Source organism: Panthera onca, chromosome A2 (genome assembly GCF_046562875.1).
Source record: "Panthera onca isolate mPanOnc1 chromosome A2, mPanOnc1 haplotype 2, whole genome shotgun sequence".
NCBI lineage: Eukaryota > Metazoa > Chordata > Mammalia > Carnivora > Felidae > Panthera > Panthera onca.
Genome location: NC_138340.1, coordinates 156,453,713 through 156,474,838, shown reverse-complemented (window position 1 = coordinate 156,474,838; position 21,126 = coordinate 156,453,713). Strand labels below are relative to the sequence as shown.

Below are 21,126 nucleotides of genomic sequence, written 5' to 3'. Positions count from 1 at the left end.
CACTCACAAGGCAGAGTCAAGCCAGAACAGGCCATTTTTATTGATTCAGTCAATTTCGTCACGCGAGGCCCCCCTGGCTTAGGGCAAGTTGAGTCATGAGCGACCGCGTGTGCATGCACATAAGGGGTAGCTACTGGGGTGAGCAGAGGGATGAAAACAGCTCTTCAGAAGCACTGGCTATAAGTGGGAAAAGGAGGATCCATATTGGGGCAATGGCCGACTGGAAGCTCAGGACTCCTCCTCCGAGCTGGCTTCAGGAATCCTTTCTCTTGACCTGAGGAAGAGAGGGCATTGTCAGGGTCCCATGGGCCATGAACAGTAGGAGAACCTGACTCTGCGCCCGACTTGGGGTACAGTCACTGGCTCTCCCCATCCTCTGGTGCCGCATCCTGTAACGTTCTCCCCAGTCTGGCAGCCACCTTATCATTTCTTTGAGACACAGGAAATATCAGGCCTGGGTCGGGCTCTGCGGTCCCCTCACATTCCAGGTTCTACCCTCTCCCTCCAGCCTGCCCTCCCCGTCCTGCCCGCCTCCGTACCTTGGCCATCAGCACGAGGATGCTGACCAGCAAGGCATACAGGGTGGCCTTCCCCAGCAGGATCTCATAGAGGATGGTGGCCGACAGGACCCCCTGCTGGTAGGACGCTGTGGGTGGGAAGGGACAGCACAGAGCTCCCTGTGAGCCAGCGCCCCTGGCTCCCCCTCGCCCACAGGGTCCAGGGGTGCCCCAGCTCTGGTGCCAGGGAGGCAGAGAGGAAGCGGGGGAGAGGGTCACTCACCCGAAGTGAAGCCACAGTCTGCAAGAGAAAAGGGGGAGGGAAATGGATGAGAGACCCCATCTCCTAAGGCAGAGGAAGAGCTGCTAAGTCGGGCACACCTGAAACTAACCCGGTGTCGCCTGTCAACTGTACTCCAGTTAAGAACGACACGAAGGTCACTAACATGACAGGCGGAGTCCGCCTCGCAGGTGGGCACGGACTCCCAGGCTCAGACCAGCCCGCTCTCAGGCTGGACGGTCCCTCCTGTGCTGAGCCAGTGCAGCCTCATCATCCCTGAAACCCGTGGAACGTGGTGGTATGGGGGTGGGGGCACCCCGCTCGGAGCTGAGCCCCACGGGCTGGGACACTGAGGGGCCCCAGCGGTAAGGCCCTGCAGGGCTGAGGATGCGGGGGGGAGGGGGGAGTAATGAGTCCGAGGGGCCCGCTCACCCTCAGAGTGAGCTTTGGTCTTCCCGCTCTGCCCCACCCCACCCACCCCCCGTTTTCTGCATCCAGTCTTTCTGGTCTCCTGCCTGCCTGGACCCCCTTTCTGTGCCCCAACTCACCCCCTGCCCATCCCCCCGGGCCCCCCGCTCACCTGCTCTGCCCCAGGTGTCGGCACTGACGTTCTGGGTGACGGGTTTGGCCTCGGGGTAGTCCCACTGGTCATCCTTCCCGAGCCCGTGGAACTGGACCTGACAGCGGAAGTGGTTCCGAGGGTTGTGCCAGAAGGTGGCGGAGACCCTCAGCCGGCTGCTCAGACAGTAGCTGGAGCCATTCGCGCTGGACTGTTCCTTGTAGGGCTCAGGGTCCGTGCTGACCCCGTCGTGCACCTCCTTCCCGTTCACCCACCAGCTCAGCTCCACGTGGTCGGGGTAGAAGCCTGTGGCCAGGCACACGAGCGTGGCTTTCAGGGTCCGGGAGATCTCTGCTTCTGATGGTTCAAACACTGTGACCTTGGGAGGGCTCACCTTTTTCAGGTCCTCTGCAAGGGAAGAGGGGTTGGGGCCAGGCCTGGTCTGAGAGCTGTCTGGGTTTGGAAGGACAGTGTGTGTGTGTGTGTGTGTGTGTGTGTGTGTGCGCGCGCGCGTGTGATGGAGAGGGAGACAGAGAGAGACAGAGACAGAGAGAGCTGGAAATGGGGTCATCCTAAAGCAAAATTATGGAGTTGTAGGTCCTGTGTGTTTGGGGGTCACTGTCCCATTCCTCTGTCATTGTTCTCCTGCCTTTCCTGTCCTTTGTAGTTACCCTACAGACATTTTGAGTAATGTCCCTTCATTAATGTTATTTGATTTCTTCTCCATCAGTAAAAGCTCACCTGTCTACATTTCACCATATTATGTAGTAGTTATTTCAGGGGAGCGAGCACAGGATTGGAATCAGAATAATAGGATCCAAATCCTAAAACTTGACATTGCCCACCACTGTGACTTTTGGATGATGTCTTAATTTCCCTGCATCATTCTTCCTTCTTGTGAAGAGAGGATTAGGACACTGACTCTCCAGAGGGGCTGGGGGGTTTACGTGATGTAAACATTCAGAAGGCTCCCGTCCTGAGCCGGTGAATTGCATCTGAATCTAAGAGGCTCAGGTGTAATGGGGAACTGGGGATAAGGAGGGCATTTGGGGGCTGGGGATTTTCTTCAGATGACAATATACAGATGGCATAGGGTCGTGCACCTGTGTGAGGGTACACTTTTGTTTTATGGTGTGCTCATGAGAATGTGAGATTTTCTGACTTTTTTTTTTTGAGGTTCATGAGGTCATCCTAGCCATTCATCTGCCTTCGGGTACCCCCCAAGGTTCCTAAGCTCAGACGGAGAGCAATGTCTCCTTATGTCAAATTCAAGGATTCTTCAACCTTCTTTGCTCTTTTGCTTCCAAATGTTATCCCTTTTTTCTACCAGTCAGCTCCCTAAATAAGCATCTGAGATCCTCAGAGCAAATTCTTGCTAGCAGTTGCTTTGAGACAAGTTTTGTCCTGAGCGTCTCCTCTGCAGAGTCTTGGGTAAAGGCCCAGGTCACCTTCTCATCAGCCTGGCTCACTTCTCCTGGGCCTGCTCTCCATTCATTTTATCCCACTCCTTTGCTTTCTGCTGATTTTTTCGTTTGTTTCTTGGCAATTCTGTTAAAATGCAAAATCTCATTCTTATGAGAATCTAGTTTAGCCTGGAAGATGGAGAAAATGTTCTTCTAGGGGATGCTTCACATTTCTAGGGCTGTGACCTAACTTCCAGGGCCAGCCTCATGGGTGTGTGACCCGTGTTCAGGACCCCACGTTTACAAAGGCCCCACTCTTGGCTTCCCGGCTGCTGTCACCATCTTGAAATTCTTAACAAGAGCCTGGCATTTTCCTTTTGAGCTGATCTGGCCTTCCAACCTGTCAGCTTCCTCTCCCTGCGAACGTCTACTTGCTAACTGCCCCTATGTCCCTAGGTTTTTCCTGGCTGACCCAGCCTGAAGTGCTAACAGGCTAACTAATAGCTATACTTGCCCAGCTCCATCAACCTCCCTGGTCAGCCTGGCGTGTTCAGTCTTGTCTCAAAGACCCTGGCTCTGGAATTGTACCAGCTTTCCTGGGGCACCCCTCTGACCCCCTCATTGGCAAACACTCAGTTCTTCCTGCAAAATTAATGATGTCCTTTGAGCCACGTGTGATGTTTACTGGCAGGACAAACAGGACCTGGACGGCACTCTAGGGCACTGTGTACACAGCTCCTTGTGAGGCCGGGTCACTTTATCCTTCCATGTTTGTGAGTCCCTGCGGGGTGTGGGTGAGCTTGCCTAGGTGGGTGTAAGTTTGGTACCAGTGAGCCTCTGTTTGTATCCGCTCTGTGGGTTGGACTAGCCTCAGGCAGATTTGTGAAGTTTCTTTCTTGTTCCCAGTCCACCTCTCACATATAGCCAGGCCTCCTCTCCATTATCCACAGGTCAAATCCTGTCCCTCCTTTGGCACTGGGCTCACCCTCTGCCCTCACCCCCCAGGGACCACCGAGGGGAAGGGTGGGGAAGAGAAGGGCTGAATGATAACAATCCGCCATTGCCGAGTACTTGACATACAGGGTCCTATGTCATCTGCACAGCAATAGTAAGTGGTAGGTATTGGTGATGACATTGTAGAGGGGACCCAGCTTCACACAGATTCATCTGCCCAAGGTCACCCGCTCACTAGTGAGCCAGGGATTGGGACCCAGTTTTCTCTGGCTCTAAAGCCTGGTCTTTCCCTCACCCCTGCTGATTGCAGGAATCTGGCCTTTCCCCGGGACAAAGTTTAGCCAAGCCCCACTGGCTCCAGCTTAATGACAGTCTAACTGCAAATAGTGCCTGTTGTCATCAAAATAGTCCAGTTTCCTGTACCAGTCTTGTGAGTTTCTTCCCCTCTGTGGCCTCAACATTCTCAGCGCCAGGGGATGTTCCATCCAGGTGCTTTCCAGATCTAGGAGCTTGGGATCCCCCTGGGAAGTTTTCTCAACCCACAAACACCAAGTCTGCATTTCAATGTATGTTTGGGACAAATGAACTCCTGCCCACCTGGGCTGTTGAACTTGGCGGTGAGGTCTGAGATTTCAGGCTGGGGTGGGGGTGGGGGCAGAGGGAGACATGAGGGGTTGTGAATGCACCCCCCCCCGGGCTGAGGTTCCAGTCCAGCCCAAGGCAGGACTGGTGCTGTAGGCACACCTCAGGGGCCTCCCGCTTAGGAGAGAAAGGCAGGGGGTTAAATCTAATTTTAAATGCTGAACAGTAAATCAGGGAACCCTGCTTGTTTGATGCCTTCCTTCACTATTTTTCTGGCCTCTCTCTTCCTCTCCCGCTTTTCATCCCTTTCCTCCTCTGTCCAGCGGCCTCCCCTCCATCGACCCCTCCAGGAGCCGGCTAGGCTGGGTGCCCGCCATCCCTTGCTGGCCCTGCTTCTCCCCCCCCCCCCCCCCCCCCCCCGCTCCAGCTCCCAGCTCTGCGTAGCAGCTACATCTGCGCCTCCCCCAGCCCGGAGTTTCCCTTCTCTGTCTGGTCCTCTAATCCGGTGGCCCTGAGTCCTAATCAACCCTCTCGTCCCCCACTCACCCTGGCCCTAAGTACCTCCGGAGCAGGAAAAGAGACCTAAAGCTCCCTTTGCCCTCCGCCTGGTTCCCGGCCGGGAGGACCCGGTCCCCGCCCCCCTTGCAGGGCTGGCCGCGCAGATGGACAGCGCGCCCCGGCCCACCAGCCCCTTCCACGGGGACAGAGGGGCTGGGACGGGGACGCCGGTGGGGGGGGGGGGCAGACTCCCCAACCTTACCTAAGACGGTGAGCCTGGTGCCGGGGCCGAAATAGCGCTCGTAGGAGCACAGAGGTCCAGCCTCGCACGCAAACCCAGCAGCGCCCACCCCGCCTCGCAGCCCTGGCCGGCGCGGGGAGCCCGGCGGGCGCCCAGCGGGTGCCCAGGGGGTGCCCAGGTGGTGCGCAGGCGGGACCGGCCCTGGCACCCGCCGCCTTCCCTCCCGACCCCGCGACCACTCACCCACGACGGTCAGCCGGCTGCCGGCCGAAGGTCGGGGCGGAGGCTGCACAGCCCCGGGCCCCCTGCCGCGCACCCGGCCGCCCCCCGCCGCGCTCACCTAGCACCGACAGCTGGGTTCCGGAGCCGAAGTACAGAGGATTTTGGCTCACAGCCCCCGGGCGCGGCACAAAAACAGGCCCGCCCCCTGTCCCCGGCCCCGTCGCGTTCCCCGGCGCCCCCCGGGCACCCCCGCTTACCTAGCACGGTCAGCCGGGTACCTGTGCCGAAATACTGAGTTTCTGTGCTCACGGCCCAGAGCCCCAGGACAAAAACCCGGCGCTGCCCTCTCCCGCCAGCCCAGCTCCCTTGCGCGCCCCGCACCCGGACCCCGGGAGTCCCGGCCCTGGCGCTGAGCCCCGCCTCTGAGCGGGACCCCCAAACGGAGCCGGGCAGCTGCCCACCTCTCCATCCCACCCCGCGGAGCGCTCGGTCCTTACCCAGCACGATCAGCTTGGAACCAGCCCCAAAATACAGCTGCCCGGTGTTTGCACGGCCTTGGGAACCCAGACTCAAACCTGCCTTCCCGGACTAGGGCCCAGGAGGGGCCAGCACCCACTCCTTGAGAGCCAGGGTCGGTGCGGGAGGTGTCCAGGCTGGGCAACGCACCCTCCCTCCCACCTGGAGCTTTCTTACCTAGGACAGTGAGCCGGGTCCCTGGCCCAAAGTGCTGCTCATTATTGTAGCACAGTGGGCAGGGGCTGCCAAAAATTTCTGCTTCTTCCTACTTCCCTTGGCACGAGCTGAGGGTGCACTCTTCTCCTTCCCAGGCTTCTCTCTCTCCCCACTTAGGGAACTAGCCTGACATAGTAACCTGGATACTGCAGGAGGTCATGGCCAATTTGCAGAGGAGAATCAGCTTGGCTTGGGGACAAGACAGTGGAGGTGGAAAATGAATGGGGATTGGTGAAGGGTGGTTTGGGCTGGAGTTAGGAAGTGTTCCAGGCTAGACCCCCGTCTCTTAGTACTTACAGGGCCTGCAACCTCTCTGGCCTTAGTTCCTTCATCTGAAAAATGGGATAACATCTTTCCCACAGTGTTGTTGTGAGTTCTTCACAAGTAACACATGTGCAAGTACTCTGTCAAGGGCGAGGTTTGTGAAAAGTGCTGTGTGATGATCCCACTTTGACACTTCCTGGGAAGCTGTCTGGAACAGGGAGATACAGAGGCGTTCCCTGAGTCCAGGTCCACGCGAGCGCCCATCAGGGACCAGCTCCCGAGACCTCTCCCAGCCACACCCCATCCAGGAGTGTTCCCTGGGCTGGGTGCGGATATTTGCTGAGGCAGAGCTTTTTGTAAAAGCACCTCCTCTACCTGAATCATTGTGTGCTACTCCCACCCCCACAATGTTACAGCGCGATACAAAAATATTTCCTTCCCTCTGGCCCCCTCCCCCAACCACCAGGCAGAGACAGGAAGCACAGGTGGCAGAGGGCTAGTGGGGCAGAGAGGCCCCTTCACGGAGGCATACACCACTCTGAGGAGACCTATGTCGCCGGGTCTCCCCTCTGGGACTCACTGTGCCCACCTGCACAGACTGGCATTTATAGTGAGGCGGGTGGGAGGAGCCAGGAGTGGAATCCACAGAACAGGTGATGGCAGCTTGTGGCATGGGGACAGACAGCTGGGAAACCTCTGTAACCCCCCGGTGCTCCCTGCACTAAGTCCAAGCTCCTCGTCCTTCGTGTATTGCACACGCAACATGAGCACCTACTATGTGCCAGGCCTCGTGCTGTTTGCAAGGACCTGAGCCTGCCCTCAGATGAGCCTGCACCGACCTCCCTAACGTCTTTTCCCTGCATTCCCTGAACCTCACCTCTGGCTAAACACCCACGAGCACCTGGCCCTGTTGTTTCGGCTCTGGTTCATGCCTCTGACTGCCCACCACCACCCGCCCATGCGGATGATCAGACCGACTCTTCTCTGAAGGGTTTGCCACCTTCTCAGACTCCTCCCTGATGATCCCAGTGGGAAACCGAGAGCTAGCCTCTGGCTGCATTTTAGCAGACAGCTCACGTTGCCATTTCAAAGCATCACTTTGTATTTCAACGCTTTCTATACATGAGTTCCCCCCTCATGGTCAGGGAAGTGACTTGGATATCTTTATTTTCTTGGGGGTTAATAGCAGAACATTGCAGTGATATGGGCTTAATGAGTGAGTTAGTGCATTTGCACTATTAGTGCACTATTAGTGCATTCATACATATCAGCATATATATATACAATATATATTATATATGTGTTGTAGATACTAAAGGTCCCTAAAACCAAGTATCAGCCCTATCGCTATTTCTAGAAATCCTTTAAGAGGTTTTTGTTGTCTCATATATATGTATATATAATTGTATGTACATGCGTGTGTGTGTGTGTTGTATATGTGCACACACACATCTGAGTACCTCATGTGTTGCAACACAGAGAGAAGGCTGTATGTCACAGTCCTGTGAGTGTGGCTACTTCAGACAGGCCTTATGGTGATGTCTTCTCCTGAACTGGGTCACTTGGGGCCCACTCCTTTATGCACTCACTTACTCAAAGATCGTTTGTTGTGTACTCACACTGAACCAAAGTGCTATGCCATATCCCAGGGACACTGTAATAAAACATGTCCTTGTTCTCAAGGAGCCGAGTGTCAGGCGGGGACGCTTGAAGGGGTGAAGGGGCAGTGTCCTTCAAGTGTGGCATGTGTCTCATGAAGGGGGTGTGCACAGGGCACTATGGTAGTCAAGTATAGGATGCATGTGGGCCGCCCTCAGGGAGTAAGGGGCAAGGAAGCTCCTGAGAAGGCTTCTTGGGGGGCAGATGTTGGAGCTAAAGCTTTAAGAATAAGTAGGAGTCAGAGTACTAGGTCACTCCAGGTAAAGGAGGGCAAAATAGTCTGAGAGCACGTGGGTCAGGGATGCAGGGGGAGACGAGTGAGTGAGGTATGCATGGAGCAAGGAGGCAGAGGACCACTGCCGGGTCCCCTGTGCCATCCTCAGGACAGTGGGCCGCGTCACCATGGTGACAATGAGACCACCAACAGCTCTTAAAGGATTTCTAGAAATAGCAATAGGGCCGATTCTTGGTTTTAGGGGCCTTTATTTTCTACCCTGCCGGGAGGGATCAGGGGATATTTTCACACCCCTCTGCTACTGAGAATACATCTCCAAGTCAGCGTGTTCTCTTCGCGGCCGGGAAGCCTGCTTGTCAAGTGAAGACGGTCGTGTCCTCAGTGAGAGGGCGGAAAGGGAGCTGGCCGATATGTGTGAAAGCAAGCTGCGTTAGCCGGGGCTACCTGACCAGTTGCCGGTGGACACGCCTGTGGGCGTGGGCTCTTTCTCAGAACACCTTTGTCCAGGGGGGACACGAAGTTCCTGTAGGAAACGTCACCATTTTTCTGGGCTGTTCCCGAGTAAGCCTCTTTTCATCTCATCACTACCATTCACATTTACTAAAGTTCTCCTGGCAAGGGAGGAGGATTGCCGACCACAGGTTGGGTCCCTCACTTTCCTCGAATACCTGTGGTCTCTCTCCTGACTCGAGTCACATGGAAGTCAGAGATGGGCGGAAGACATATCCCAACACTCACAAGGCAGAGTCAAGCCAGAACAGGCCATTTTTATTGATTCAGTCAATTTCGTCACGCGAGGCCCCCCTGGCTTAGGGCAAGTTGAGTCATGAGCGACCGCGTGTGCATGCACATAAGGGGTAGCTACTGGGGTGAGCAGAGGGATGAAAACAGCTCTTCAGAAGCACTGGCTATAAGTGGGAAAAGGAGGATCCATATTGGGGCAATGGCCGACTGGAAGCTCAGGACTCCTCCTCCGAGCTGGCTTCAGGAATCCTTTCTCTTGACCTGAGGAAGAGAGGGCATTGTCAGGGTCCCATGGGCCATGAACAGTAGGAGAACCTGACTCTGCGCCCGACTTGGGGTACAGTCACTGGCTCTCCCCATCCTCTGGTGCCGCATCCTGTAACGTTCTCCCCAGTCTGGCAGCCACCTTATCATTTCTTTGAGACACAGGAAATATCAGGCCTGGGTCGGGCTCTGCGGTCCCCTCACATTCCAGGTTCTACCCTCTCCCTCCAGCCTGCCCTCCCCGTCCTGCCCGCCTCCGTACCTTGGCCATCAGCACGAGGATGCTGACCAGCAAGGCATACAGGGTGGCCTTCCCCAGCAGGATCTCATAGAGGATGGTGGCCGACAGGACCCCCTGCTGGTAGGACGCTGTGGGTGGGAAGGGACAGCACAGAGCTCCCTGTGAGCCAGCGCCCCTGGCTCCCCCTCGCCCACAGGGTCCAGGGGTGCCCCAGCTCTGGTGCCAGGGAGGCAGAGAGGAAGCGGGGGAGAGGGTCACTCACCCGAAGTGAAGCCACAGTCTGCAAGAGAAAAGGGGGAGGGAAATGGATGAGAGACCCCATCTCCTAAGGCAGAGGAAGAGCTGCTAAGTCGGGCACACCTGAAACTAACCCGGTGTCGCCTGTCAACTGTACTCCAGTTAAGAACGACACGAAGGTCACTAACATGACAGGCGGAGTCCGCCTCGCAGGTGGGCACGGACTCCCAGGCTCAGACCAGCCCGCTCTCAGGCTGGACGGTCCCTCCTGTGCTGAGCCAGTGCAGCCTCATCATCCCTGAAACCCGTGGAACGTGGTGGTATGGGGGTGGGGGCACCCCGCTCGGAGCTGAGCCCCACGGGCTGGGACACTGAGGGGCCCCAGCGGTAAGGCCCTGCAGGGCTGAGGATGCGGGGGGGAGGGGGGAGTAATGAGTCCGAGGGGCCCGCTCACCCTCAGAGTGAGCTTTGGTCTTCCCGCTCTGCCCCACCCCACCCACCCCCCGTTTTCTGCATCCAGTCTTTCTGGTCTCCTGCCTGCCTGGACCCCCTTTCTGTGCCCCAACTCACCCCCTGCCCATCCCCCCGGGCCCCCCGCTCACCTGCTCTGCCCCAGGTGTCGGCACTGACGTTCTGGGTGACGGGTTTGGCCTCGGGGTAGTCCCACTGGTCATCCTTCCCGAGCCCGTGGAACTGGACCTGACAGCGGAAGTGGTTCCGAGGGTTGTGCCAGAAGGTGGCGGAGACCCTCAGCCGGCTGCTCAGACAGTAGCTGGAGCCATTCGCGCTGGACTGTTCCTTGTAGGGCTCAGGGTCCGTGCTGACCCCGTCGTGCACCTCCTTCCCGTTCACCCACCAGCTCAGCTCCACGTGGTCGGGGTAGAAGCCTGTGGCCAGGCACACGAGCGTGGCTTTCAGGGTCCGGGAGATCTCTGCTTCTGATGGTTCAAACACTGTGACCTTGGGAGGGCTCACCTTTTTCAGGTCCTCTGCAAGGGAAGAGGGGTTGGGGCCAGGCCTGGTCTGAGAGCTGTCTGGGTTTGGAAGGACAGTGTGTGTGTGTGTGTGTGTGTGTGTGTGTGTGTGTGTGATGGAGAGGGAGAGAGAGAGAGACAGAGACAGAGAGAGCTGGAAATGGGGTCATCCTAAAGCAAAATTATGGAGTTGTAGGTCCTGTGTGTTTGGGCGTCACTGTCCTCTGTTGTTATTCTCCCACAACTTTGCGATTTTTTTTCTGGGTTCCTCCATGGATGCACACACTTAGACTCTCTGGGCTAAGGTAGCAATGGGTCCTGATTCTCTTCGCTGTCTTTGCAGAGTCTCTTAAACAAGGCCTTGTTCCATATCTATCAAAAGAGTATATGTGTCTCTTTTTCTTCCCCATTCAAAGTCCTCTTCGCCGTGTGACTGTCTCTTGTTTTAGATGGAGAAGCAGCTTTAGTAGAGCTGAATGAGACCGGATTGTGAGGCAGAGGGTTCTCTTGCTAGCAACATGATCCTGGAAACCGAATCGACTTTTCCTAATTATCATTGTTCTCTTGTACAAGGTGTTGAGTGTCCGTTTAGGGAGGGGGAGCAGGTACTAGAATTCGCCTTTGTTGTCTAGAAGACTCACTGTCCTGTTGCGTCTGACTATACTTTTTCCTAAATGCTTCTTTTCCCAACTCACTTTTTTCCTTTTCTTCCTTCCCTTTTCTCTTTCTTTCTTTCTTTAGCATAGATCCTGCTTTGAGGAGCCATGAAGTCTCTGGCTATTACCAGATGCTCCACATTCGTTGCACTTATACTGGGGCACATGGGGTATGTGCTAGCTTGCCCGGGTTGGCTATAATCCCGTGAAAGATATTGCTCATGGATTGAACCCTTTTTTCCTTCCGATGCCCAGCAAGCCTCCCTGCCAGCTTTGGAAATCCTAGTTCACAGCCAAGCTTTACATTTTTAAAAGCAGCAAAACCTTGCTGGGTATGAACAAATTCCAAATTCCAAGGGCCATTTCATCTGAGCATTCATGTTGTAAAGTCCTGGGCCCTTTTACATGCCTGTCAGATAGGGGAGAATTTCTGGAGTTGTTGGAAGCCATGACCTCATGTAAAGACACACAGGGATAAAAGAAAACACATCCATCTTTTAAGCTTCCTTTTTTTTTTTAAACCAGAATGGACTCTGCCATCTATGGCTCTATATTGACCAGAGGAATGATTTTTTTGGAGCAGAAATGTGGGGAACACGGATGTTTCTACTTTATCCAAATTTGAAAAATGTTTCTAATGGGAAAATTGAGACAGAGGTTGGAAAAAGGCCAAACTCTGACACGTGATGATGAGCGCCAGGAGCAGAAAGGATTAACACGATGAGGTAAGCCTTTTATAAAGGTGTCCGTAGAAGTTAGTCCCTAACAATTTAACACCCCCAGAGGCTGGCGCTATTACCCCCATTTTATAGATCTCAGAGATTCTGAGATTTCCACTTTCCGATTGTTCAACCTCCCCCCGCCCCGCTGCCAACTATCCCTTGAGCCCCAGCATTTCGAACCTCAGTAATTTGTACTTTCTAATTATTACACTCATCGGCATGTGCCTCTGTCTCTGCAGGACAGAGTCTGCTCGAGCCAACCAATCTGGTAGGACCAACTCTCCCGTTCTTCCCGCCTTGTCTCTGTTCCCAGCCCAGACTCATCCCATCCCTGCCCTCCCCTCCGCCTGCCCCCCTCCTCCGGAGCATGCCAATGGTGTGTTAGCGTTTTGTGATGGGCCCCTTACCCTACCATCACAGCACAGGTCCTGAGGTTTGGAAAATGGGGCCTCAGCCTCTTTTCTTTTCTTTGTACCTTATCTGTTACTAAGGTGGCCTAAGTTTCCAGTTGTATCAGAAAGTTTATTCACACCTATCTCCTCGGATCCTGCCAAGAACTATGTCCCTCAGACACCCCTTGCAGCTTTCATGACACTGCGACGCGCCTTCTGTTCCCAGGGCTCAGAAATGTCCCTTAAACCCCAGCCTCGCCAGTCTATACCCCACCCCCTGTGCCTCCAAAGCCCTAGATCCCTTCAGGAAGACACACATGGGTCTTTGGAGACTGGTGGAGATGGAGAAGGAGGACAGGGAAGGCAAGGGTGGAGTTCTGAGCAGGTGGACGGTGTTAGAAGGATTTTAACATAGAAAACAGACCCATTCACCCAAATGGAGTCAACCATGAAGGACTGGAGTTAGCTCAGGAGGGAAAATGGAGAAGATCTGACTCAGATAGAGAAGGGAAAGTAAAACAACACACCCCTGAAAAAGAAGAGAGTGAAAGAAGGCGGACCGGAGAATGAGAAAACAGCAAGAAAATACAAAGCCCCCAAGACCAAGTCTACCCCCGAGGGTCTGAGACAAGCACAGCAGAGCAGCCAGAGAAACTCCCAGAGGGAGGGGGCGGCTCGGACTTCTGTCCGTCACCCTCGTCTCCTTCCTGGACTGATGGGTCACGCATGGGCACCCCCCCACACCCGGAGCGTGGCCCCCAACCTGTCACGGTGAGTCTGGTGCCCATCCCAAAGTGGAGGGGTAAGTTATAGGAGCACAGCTGCAGGGACCTGTGGTAAAACCTGGGGCGGGGGTCTCCTGCCAGAGGGCAGGTCCTAGCTCCCAGGGAACGGGCTCTGCCACCTTCTCTGCCTGGGTGCGTGGCTCTGGACCTGGAGAAAGGTCCAGGCATATGATGGGGAAAGAGGAGAAGGCTCAGGGTGGGAAGAGGCACACACATGAGAAGGAAGGATGAACCGAGGAAAGAGCGAGGAGGTCACATCAAGGACTGAAGACCCAGGGAGGACAAATAGAGGGTCCAGGTGAGCCACACCAAGAGCAATGGCAGCCACAGCTCTCCGGAGAAGGTCCCCAGGATATGAGAGTTTACCTGACCCCTGACAACCAGCCGTGGGGAGAGATGGGGCCCCGGGTCCCAGGGACCACAGCTCTCCCACCCTGGTCCTGCTCCTTACCTGAGACAGAGCTGAGTCCTATCTCCACAGTACTGTGCCTGGTTGCTCCACAGCACAGCAAGAGTGTGACAAACCCAGAATTGCTGCTCTGGGGACTTTCCTTCCAGAAGCTAGCATCCACCCAAACTTCTGGGGGCTCTAGCACCTACTCTGTTCCCCACACTCTCTGCGCCTTTTCCCGCTGTGCCCCCGTCCCCACCCTGTCTCCGGAGTCCTCCTGGGACTGTACTTTTCCAACACACTACCCCCCAGGGAGGCTGCTTGCTTCCCCAAGACAGAGAGCTTGGCTCCACTTGCAAAAAATTGTCATTGTTGCACAACACTGCAGGCTGGTAGGAAAACTGCCCACCTGCGTGCAATTCCTGCCCTTCCCAAGTGTACCTGCCCGCTCTCTTCTCCCTTTCCATAGCAGAATTTTGGCACTGGGAGGGGGAGGGGGGTACACATACAACCTGAAATGTCAGGGGACCAATGTGGCCATGTGACCCCCACCCCTTTCTCCCGTGTCCTTCTCTTTTCTGGACGAGGGGGGAAAACAGCAGGACGAAGCTAGCTCTAAGGCTAGAGGCTTCCCATCTACCGTGGCCGTGATGGGGTGTGCTCCAAGGAGACGGGAGATGGACACGGTGACCCCAAGACGAGACTACTTGCCTCCCAGCACGGGAACCCAGACTTGGCATGGCCAGTCTGTGAAATTACCAGGGATGGAGGCCGTCCCCTCCCGATCGCCTCAAGGCAAGAATTCAGATCTTTCTGATAAAAATGTGCTTTAAGCTAAGCCCCCAGAATGGAGGCTCCATCTGGAGCCCTGCCCCTCCTTGTAGGTTCCCAGCCCTCCAGCCTTGACGAGCTTACCTACAACAGTGAGCCGGCTCCCTTCCCCAAAATAGAGGGTCTCTCCATAGCACAGCCTCTTAGATCTGCTTCAGAACCTCCCCTTGTCTGCTGAGCTCAGCTGGGATTCAGGGACAGATTGGGGTGTTCGTGGATCTCTTTGCTCACAGAGACACCAGCCCTACTTTGCATATCTCCGTGCATATCCCCGTGCATGGACAGTCAGAAAAAAGGAGACAGCGTGGCCTCCTGTGAAATCCAGAGCAAGGGAAGATATGAAACCCCTGCAGAGAGTTCCAGTCAGTGAGGAAGGTGGGCCAGCATCAGGGCTCATTGATTGCCTTCTGGGCTCTCTGTAGGTTTCCTCTGGCAGGTAACTACTCAGAGGGGGCAGTGCTATCTCCTCTCCCTCCTCTGCCGGAACCACCGAGGCTCAGCTCTGAGTTTACAGAGGACCACCGGTGGCTGCGTGGATTTACCCTGACCGGGACCCTCCCAGGGACTGGTTCCCAGATGCGGGCATGACATCTCCTTGTCCAGGACCCAGGGGCTGGGTGATCCCTTCCCTCCCACACTTTCCGGGATAGAATCCTCCCGGTCACACCCTGCCCGGAGTCCCCACCGCCTTACCGACGACTGTCAGCTTGGTCCCTGGGCCGAAGGTATAATCATAGCACATCAGAATATGGCCACTCTAAAATGGACCTGCCATTTTGGACCTGCTTCCCCTATGAGGGGCTTGGAAAGACCCAGAGTATAGCTTACCTATAACTGTGAGCCTGGTGCCTGCTCCAAAGAAAACTTCAGTGTTCACACAGTGACTCCAGGCCAGGAGGCAAACAAATTTGAGGCGTGGAAAGAAACGGGGGCTGTAGTTGCTGTCTGAGGATGCTGGGGTCAGAAATCCCCGCCTGTGTTTTACCGATATTGCATAGAACATTTTCAACTCTGACTCCTGGGGCCACAGAGCATGGCCAGAGTGTATCCAGAGGGTCCCACACTACTTTCTTGATTTTTTTCTGAGGGTCCATTAAAAGGACGTGGGTCTGGAGAGAAAGGCAGGGTCCTAGAGCCAGTGACCATATCCACGGAGAGCGGGGATATCTCTGGCTTCTTCCTCTGTGGAATGGGTCACCTCCCATGCACCTTCCCACTGACCTTGCCCCGGGTTCTGTGGGGCTTGGGGTGAAGGAGTCTCCCTGAGTCCTTCACCCGAGGGGCCACTGAGACATTCTTCTCGCATCTGGGCTCTCTGCCTGGAAGATTCAGTCCCGATCCAAGCCTGTCCTTATCCATGGTCTTGGCTCGACAGGTGAACAGGGGTGAGGCAGAGGCGTTCTGACCTGAACCACCCTCGGGCCGGTGACCCAGGACAAAAGTGGAGAGACTGTGGGTTGGGAAAGGCAGAAAGGTTTTTGTAAAGCTTTCCCGTAGAGTTGAATCACCGTGGCCCCCCCTGTCCCCACAATGTTACAGCTTTGTACAAAAAACGACCCCTCCCATGGTTCTGCCCATCAGAGCCTGGGAGAAACCACCAGAGCAGCTGCTCCTTCAAGGGCATTGGAGGGCAGGTCAGTGACATCACTCCCCCTGGTGCGAGGCGGTGGCAGGGGTGCAGACCGGGCCGGGGAGGGGCTCCTCCCCACCCCCATGCCCTTCCTTCAGGATGTTCTTGGCTTCTCAGAGCTGTGTGTCTTTGCAAGGCTGGCTGCTGCAGGGGCTGGTTTTCCCTGGTTTCCGCCCCTCTGCAAGATGTCGTCACTGTGGGGACCCACCCTCCCCACCCCCCAACCCAGCAGGAAGCAGCAGCCCCCTTTCAGCCTCAGGCCTGCCTGTGGCTCTGTCACTCAAAGGCCACAACTTTCATCGGGGAATGGGATCCCGCAATACTCAGACCCTTTGGCCCAACTCGAACCGCTAGGGTGGTCTGGAGGGGAAGTGACCTTGAGCTACACTGCAGGGACGGGGTGGAGGACAGGGGCGTGTAGGGGTCCCTAGGTAGAGACAAAATAACAGCTGAGAGCTCCAGCATATTTTCAAGTGGGTTTGGACATGGGAGGGCTCCTGTGTGCATCAGCCCCCCTTCCTGTGGACTTCAGACGTCAGGTTAGGAAAAGGGAGTTGGGGACATGGAAGTGAATAGTCAGATGCATAAAGTTGCAGGAACACTCAAATGCAGTCATGGACATAGCCTTCTCCTTTTTATCCCCGAGGGGCAGACACATTTAAGTTGCTGGTAGATGTTTTACTTTCCTGCACAAGAAGACCTTGAAATTCAACCTCCAGTTGAGTGGCCTGGATCTTATTTCACTCGATGGTGTTTCCTTTTATTGCCTTTCAAACTGTGAAGTTTCAAACTATTAAAATCTGGAAGAAAAAAAAAAAAAAAGACAAACTTCACTCCTTAACGATGACACACTTCCGTGGAAAAATAAACGCAGAATCCAAAGAGAAATGACAATATGGGGAGAACATTTGCAATCTTCCTCATGAGGGCTAATCTCCCCAGTATATAATGAACTCCTAGAAATCAGTAAGAAAATAATCCAGCAGCACAATAAAAATGGCAAAGAACAGATGGTTCAGAGAAAAAGTACTGCAAATGGTGCTTCACCGTGGGAAAAAAATCTTGCAAAGAAAAAGCTGCATTAAAATATCTTTGTTCACCAATGTGACTGACAAAATTGAATTAGGGAAGACATTCTATTAACTTGTGTGTCATGAGATATGCATTTCTACACGTAAAAGGATACCCATCTAAGTGGGGACCAATTTGGAAATATCTATGAAAGCTACAAATGCATTTACTTTTTCACCTGGAAATCTCACATCTGGGCATTTATCCTGTAGTGATTCTTGCAGACAAATAAAAAATGTTTGTAAAATATTTGCATTATCTGGGGGTAGCAAAGAGATTGGGGAAAGTCCAGTGCCCATCAGGAAGGGACTGGATAAGTGATCTGTGATACATCCACAAAATGGAATATTGCTCGATGCTAAAAAAAAAAAAAAATACAAATGTTTCATGATACTACAGAAAGCTCTCTAAGATATATTGTTAAGTGGAAAAAAAGCAAGCTGCAGATTAGCATTGCTGTACATTGCCTTTTGTCCGGCAAAGGAGGGAAATAAGAACTACTTGCTTTGTTCTGCATAAAGATACACCGCAATGATACAAAAGAAACTGATCAAAGTAACTGCCTACTAAGAATGACTGGAGGAGACAGAAACAAGGTAGAAGGAAAAAGCAACATTTTTCAGTCTCAACTTTATTGTATTGTTTCAGTTTTTGAGCCAGGTGGCTATATGATCTATTTAAAATAAAACTTTAAAAATTTAAAGAAAATACAAAGAAAACATTGCTTTAGGTAATATTTTGAAATGTGCTACTTAAAAAAGAAACCTACTTGTGTAATTTACAAACTCATTATTTTTTCCAAAGAAGATCAGTTTACCTAAGAAGATAGGTTATGGTCCTGACTTGACATACTGGGTCCCCAATCACTCAGGAAGCTTGTGAAAAATGCATATTTCTCAGTAGTCCTTGGGATATGTTGTGTTAAAAATCTCTAGTATTGGAGTTATTATGTATTTAAATAAACAATCAAGCACAAAATTACCCTGGGTATTTCCATTTCAGCATGGCGCTTGGGATGCACGTCTTGTCCCCGGACCAGGAAAAGCACAGGCGCGAGTCATGAAGAATGTCAGAGTGCTATCTGGTGGTGTCACAAGCTGGGTAGTGTGGCTCTTAGAATTTAGGGAAAAAAGGAAAAGACAGTCTGTGCTTTTTACTCACGAACAGTGCTGGATCTCACAACACTCTGCCAATAACCTGAATAAAAGGTCACGGATGGCCTTTATCGAGTAGAAAGTGGCAAGCTTCCTTCTTTATTCCTTTCCCACACTGAGGATCTCTTTCGTCAATGTAATGATTTATTTTGATCTATTTCCATTTTCCTGCCTTATTGCATATGAGTAATATACCCTCTAGGTAAGTTTCCTTTCGGCCATTTAGCTGGGGACTCTCCACCAGGCCGGCCTTACAAAGAATACCACTCTGCCTACTTCCAATCCTGATGGAGTTTGCTCCCGTTTGCTACTCAGTCATGCTGTCAATGTGTGTAAATGCCCGTGAAGCTTTTTTTTAAAGGTTTATTTATTATTTTTGAGAGAATAAGAGACAGTGTGAGCCAGTGGGGAAGGAACAGAGAGAGAGGGAGACAGGGAATCTTAAGCGGGCTCTGCTCTGTCAGTGCAGATCCTGATGCAGAGTTTGATCTCACAAACCGTAAGAAGCGACCTGAGCTGAAATCAAGAGTCCAACACTTGCTTAACCAACTGAGTCGCCAAGGTGTCCCAAAGCTTCCCCCCCGCTGTGAGAGGAGTTTAGCTGGTTAGGCAGGTGTCCAGTGGGGTCATTCATCATCTTGGGCAGCAGGGGGCAGCCTGTCCTTATTTATTTTAGACGGAAGTCCTTGCCATCTCAGCGTGGCCACTTGAGGGCGTGAGAAGAATGTAGTTAGTGCTGGAGGGGACCCCCCACCCCCCCCCCCACCCCCCCACCCCCCCCCCCCCCCCCCGCCCCAGCGGGAAACTGGGTTACCTGCCTGCCTTTCTCAAGGCTGAGGTGTGGGAAGCAGATAAACAAATTGCATCTCACATGTGTGTAATTCTTGAAACTTTTCAAGTGAGTTCTAGATTCATCTAAACCCCAAATGTGTCTCCTGATTTCCTCAGATGAAACTGAAATCTGAAGAGGCTAAATGAGTCGCCCCAAGTCATACATAATGAAGTGACAGCTGGCACTGACACCCAGCCCTCCCTAAGTTCTAGGGCTCTGCTGGGGCCACTGCAGGGTACTGAGGCCTCCACCCTTCAAGGAAGCCTGCCTCCTGGAGCCAGACTGCCAGGACTCCCACCCACCCCAGGCCCTCTTCTTATGTCTGTGAGGCCCTGGGCCAGTTACCAAGCCCCTTTAACAATAATACCACCTACCTTATGGAGTTCTTGAGAGATCTGAATCAGATAATACACATAAAGCTTTATTATGGTGGCTGAATATAGTCAGCAAACACGTTAGGGACTACTGCTTTCACGGAGAGCACTGGCCTAGGGATACCTTTGTTGCATTGGTTCTCACGCTTTAGCGTGCATCACAAGGACTTGGAAGTCTTGTAAAAATGCAAGAGGCCAAGCTCCATCGCAGAATTTCTGACTCAGGAGGTGGGGGAGGGGCGCCAGAATTTGTAGGTCTCCTAAATTCCCAGGGGATGCTGGTGCCGCCGGTCCCCCAGTCTGCACTTGGAGAACCATTGTTCTGGAAGGCGCTTTCTTTCTTCTGTACATTTCCCTCCAGTCCTAGCTCATACTTGAGTCATTCAACCACTGGGTGTCTATTCTATTGTAGATGTTGTGTAATCACTAAATGTGCCAGGATGAGTAAGACAAGATTACTTGCCTAAGGAGCTCACCGTTGAAGGCCAAGTAGGTACAACCACAATTACTAGGCAGCAGGAGCAGGACTGACCGCTGTAAGCATGCGGCAGGAGGAGGAAGAGGACTCCTCGCTCAGACCACAGGGCCAACGGGGCCAACACAGGGCTGGGGGGGGGGGGGGGGGAGGGGAGGATCCCGGAGCAGGAGGCGTCAGAAACGACTTTCCTAAAGAAGGTGAAGGGGCAGGTGGGAAGGCATCAAGCCAGCTGGACCAGTAACACGCAGAGCTAGAGGTGAGAGGTCCGTGGCGTGTTGGAGGAGCCACCAGGATCTCTGAGCACAGGAGCAGAGACAGAGAGGAGAGGAGAGGAGTGGAGAGAGACCGAGGATGGAAATACAGGCAGGGCAGAGAAGGAAGACCCTCCCATCTGCAGGGTAAAGAGCTCAGGGTGTATTTTAGAAGCTGTGGGAAGTCGGGAGCCGATGTCACGTGCAGGACCTCTGTGACTGCAGTGCTGGGAGATGGTCAGGGACCAGAGCCCCTGTGAAGCGCAGGGAGGCAGAGAATGGCCCGCAAGTCTGTGAAAGAGCAGAGCCCACGGCCAGGTAGCATCTCAGACCCCAGCAGCAGCAGGAGAGACAGTGAGGTGGGTAGAGAGAGCACAGGCTTCGGGGCCAGGCTAACGAGGAGCCCAAGTTCAGATTTACTATCTGTTGGAGGAGGGACCTGATAAGCCAACAACCTTCTCTGAGCCTTTGCTTTCTTGTCTGTACCACTGGAATAGTAACCACTTCAGAGTCAAGAAGGGACCAGATATAAAAATGTCTGTAACGTGCCCAGTGTGGTAGACACGTGTGGGTCTCATTACATGGGATGAGTAAGAGGCAGATTTCTGCAGAGTGTGGGGGCTGTTGTCTCCCTTAGACACACAGGAGCATGTTGTGGGGGAAGGTCCAGTGTGGCCTTCTGCTGCCGGGAGGCAGTACGACCTGGGCTAGAAAGAGTATGTGCACAGGGGGCTCAGCAGAGGCCAAGGAGATTGGCGCAAGGGTCTCTGAGGTGATTAGCTCTGGGTCCCAGTGAAAGGAGGTAGTGAGACCCTGCAAACTATGACCTGTGTGGTCCCACACGAGCCCTGCAGTCCAGACCCGGGGGAGTCCCAAGATCAAGGAAACTCTTTAGCACAGCCTTCTGCAAGGTATTGTTCTCTAGTAAATAGCCCCCCATTGCCCCCTACTTATTAGTTTTTAGATTCCTTCT

At 53.7% G+C, this 21,126-nt stretch overlaps 1 long non-coding RNA gene and 2 gene segments (V, D, J or C); 1 reads left to right on the top strand and 2 right to left on the bottom strand.

Moving 5' to 3' along the window:
- Positions 1-16: 16 nt before the first annotated feature.
- LOC145712980 (T cell receptor beta constant 2-like) lies at positions 17-5,705 on the bottom strand. The segment is given in 6 exon segments: positions 17-274; positions 540-646; positions 781-798; positions 1,358-1,744; positions 5,258-5,354; positions 5,607-5,705. Coding segments are annotated over 6 exon segments (729 nt in total).
- Positions 5,706-5,929: 224 nt separating this feature from the next.
- LOC132674569 (uncharacterized) overlaps positions 5,930-21,126 on the top strand; it is a 112,796-nt gene continuing 97,599 nt past the window's right edge. For both annotated transcript variants that reach the window (XR_014137342.1, XR_013552363.2), the window contains exon 1: positions 5,930-5,975. This is a non-coding gene — a long non-coding RNA (uncharacterized LOC132674569). The remainder of the gene's footprint in view (positions 5,976-21,126) is intronic.
- Positions 8,874-21,126, bottom strand: part of LOC132675881 (T cell receptor beta constant 2-like) — a 57,610-nt gene continuing 45,357 nt past the window's right edge. The window contains 4 exon segments of the C gene segment in view: positions 8,874-9,131; positions 9,397-9,503; positions 9,638-9,655; positions 10,215-10,601. Of these exon segments, the coding sequence occupies positions 9,111-9,131; positions 9,397-9,503; positions 9,638-9,655; positions 10,215-10,601 (533 nt within the window).